Source organism: Gekko japonicus, unplaced genomic scaffold (assembly GCF_001447785.1).
Source record: "Gekko japonicus isolate JY-2015 unplaced genomic scaffold, Gekko_japonicus_V1.1 scaffold747, whole genome shotgun sequence".
NCBI classification, from domain to species: Eukaryota; Metazoa; Chordata; class Lepidosauria; order Squamata; family Gekkonidae; genus Gekko; species Gekko japonicus.
Genome location: NW_015160231.1, coordinates 657,797 through 661,028, shown reverse-complemented (window position 1 = coordinate 661,028; position 3,232 = coordinate 657,797). Strand labels below are relative to the sequence as shown.

Sequence of the window (3,232 nt, the reverse complement as noted above, 5' to 3'; positions counted from 1 at the left end):
CGCGGGCGTTGCAGCTGCCACCGAGAACAGCGGCAGCGGCCATAACTTTTTAAAGAGCCCCTAAGGAAAGCTGGGGGAGCCAGAATGACCTCTCGCGCGAGAGGTGGAATTTGCTCCTACGAGTTCAAGGCCACCACCCCGGGGCTCAGGGATGAGGGGGAATGTTTCGCGCCCCCCCCCACGGTTGCCCAACTGATGGCTCGTGGGAGCAGGGGGCGGGGCTTATATGCCTGCCCCCTGGGCTCCTGACTGGCGGAGCAGTGCTCTGGTGCGCTCCGGCAGGAACCGAGGCCTGGTGTGTATGTGTATAATTTGTTAAAGATTTAGGGAAAGCAAGATGGGCCAGTTCACATATTTCACTCTTTTTTATTTACATTATTCTGCCCAGTCAAGAGACCTTGAGCCAAAATTATCTAATAAATCACAGCTTCAGATTGGCAGGATTCTGGTGGCTCTGTTACTGCTGTCAGCTATTCATGTTCTCCCTTGACTTCTGCAGTTTTTATTCAAGTGTTTATTTAATGTTTACTTGCATCCAGATTTGGTTTGATTCCAGTGGCTGAAATTTTTTTCACCATAGCGAAGTAGAACAAAATTTTCTTGAGTATGTTTTCTTTAAAAAAAAAAAAAGTCAGATCCAGTGGTTTAACTTCAAGCCTTTAAGATGAATGTTTACGCTATTTCTATCCTCAAGTGTCGTCTTTAATTTACAATAACATTTTCTGCATCTAAGCTTTATTTTTTAAGTTGTACTTAATAACTAAAAATCCTTTGTAGAATCTATTTTTATTGCCTTAGAGCTACAAAATTGTAATACAGGGACACTAGAAACAGCCTTCAGATTTGCAAAATCATGGTATAAAAGTATTCAGATACCAGTAGTAATAATGAGGAGCCCACTTTCTAAATACTCAAGAGAGGCTATTCTGTCTTTCAACCACAGCTTGTTCTAGACTCTCTGTGGCTATAAAGCCCTCATCCTTATGCTTTGTCATATCTAGCACTAAAGTGGGAAACATGATAGTCCCCTAAGGCCAAGACTGGATGTTTATCAGCACAGATCCATGCAATGGTCACTTCCAGACTGGGTTATTGTAACTCTCTCTACATGGGGCTACTCTTGACCCTGCTCCGGAAGTTGCAGCTAGTGCAGAATGCAGCAGCGTGGGTGCTGACGGTGACGCCTGTGCGATCGCACATCCGGCTGGTGCTGTGCGACCTGCACTGGCTGCCTATTGAATTCCAGATCCGTTTCAAGATGTTGGTACTTACCTTTAAAGCCCTATATGGCCAGGGGCCAGCATACCTTCAAGACTCCCTCTCCCCATATGAGCCCCATAGAGCACTGAGGTCCACCAATCAGCATCCCTGGCCCCAGGGATGTCCGACTTGCCTCGACCAGGTGGAATGAGCTCCCGAGTGAGATCAGGGCCCTGTGGGATTTATTACAATTCCGCAGGACCTGCAAGCCGCCCTGAGCCAGCCTTGCTGGAAGGGCGGGGTAAAAATCTAATAAATAGATAAATAAGACGGAGCTCTTCCATCGGGCTTTCGGTTGAGGCAGCGGGCGTGTCCCCCTCTTGGGTCAGCCCCTAATTTATAGCCTGAGATCCCAAATTGTACAGATCTCTGGGAAACTTATTTCCAGTACTATCAACCACTGAGGCATCTGGCCTTTGTATGTTTTACATGTTTTAACATGGTTTTAATTGTATTGTATTTATTTTGTTGTATTATATTTACATTGTTGGAACCCACCCTGAGCCTATTAGGGGAGGGTGGGATACAAATCTAAATTATTATTATTATTATCATCATCATTATCATCATCATCATCATTATTATTAATAGTGATGATGATGATGATGATGATGATGATGATATACTTTTTAACAAAATGTCAAATATTTATCCTGGGCTTATTTAAATTAGGAGGATTTTGTACAATCATTGTATGTATTCCTTTGGTTATTTACCAAGATTTAGAAGCCTAGCATCTGTAGGGCTGTAGTTTTAAACATGCACCCACTGTATGTGGTTCATTTTCCCCACCCCCGCTATGTTTTTATTTTTGTTGCTGCTGGTGAAAATATAGGATTGCAGAATATTATGTTGTACCTCCATTTAAAAAAAATAGTGCCACCTAGTAACAGAATATGGAATTAAGAGACAAAATTGCAAACGGTGACACCTAGTGATAGTTGACAGTATTAGCTCTCTTAAATCTAAAAAGAGATTGCGCATCAGCAAACTCCCAAAACAGTCACTGCTAAAATTATGAGAAGAATCCATTCCATTAACTGTGGAGCCTCCCTTTGGTACATGTCCTACAAAGAGGAAGCCTCCAACATTAATAGAAAAGAACTTTTGGCTCTAACCCTATGTACAGGGTGGAGAGCCCCCTAAGATGGCAAAAATATGCATTTAGGTCTCCATATAATTATTTCCTGTATGATTTATAAAAACCTTCCATACAGACCTAGAGAATAGTGATTTCTTTTACAGGAAGAACAAACAGAGAATTGAATGAGAAACTAAAAAATCTACACCAAAATCTTTCAGCAGCTGACACAAGTTTATATTAATTCAAAGGTAATTACATTTAAAGTTGCTAGCAAAGTTTTATGCCAGTTAACATCTGATCTCCAAGGTGTGCTGTGTGAGGATTGAGTAATGACATAGCAACAGTTACTCTTAATAAAAGTTGAGCAGTCTCAGCATTTATGTTTCTGTTGTTACAATCGCTTTTTGCAGACTCTCTTACTTCAGTGACAGCTGTGAACCTGCTCACAAATCAGGAGGTTCCTGTAGTCATATCAGCAAAATCAGAATTTGAAGGCTATCTTGACACCAGAATTGGTGAGTACTACAGTAAAAAAGACCAATGCTATGTTTATTTACAAAACGTATTAAAACAGTGGCATATTTAAAACTGCTGAGGTGGCGGTTTGGCTTCTGTAAGGATGCATGGAAGGAGAAAGCCATGGAAGGATAGCCAGACAGGGCTATCTATGTTTATAGTTTGTCGTGTTTATAGTTTGTCGTGTATATATATAAAAAATCAGGCAGGTATGTGTGAATTTTGTTTTAGTCAGCATTACTGTTTTTATTTCTTTAATTTTTCCTTCAGAGAGTTCAAGGCAACATACCTGACCCTTCCCCTGACCAACAACCCCGTGAGGCACATTAGACCTAGAGAGAGAGAGAGAGACTGAGAGTGTGTGTGTGTGTG

At 41.5% G+C, this 3,232-nt stretch overlaps 1 protein-coding gene across 1 annotated transcript in view; it reads left to right on the top strand.

Annotated features, from left to right (window-relative positions):
• Window positions 1-3,232, top strand: part of LARS2 (leucyl-tRNA synthetase 2) — an 85,146-nt gene that overhangs the window by 36,297 nt on the left and 45,617 nt on the right. Inside the window, exon 10 of the mRNA XM_015412265.1 lies at window positions 2,755-2,859. Coding sequence (XP_015267751.1) covers window positions 2,755-2,859 — 105 coding nt within the window. The remainder of the gene's footprint in view (window positions 1-2,754; window positions 2,860-3,232) is intronic.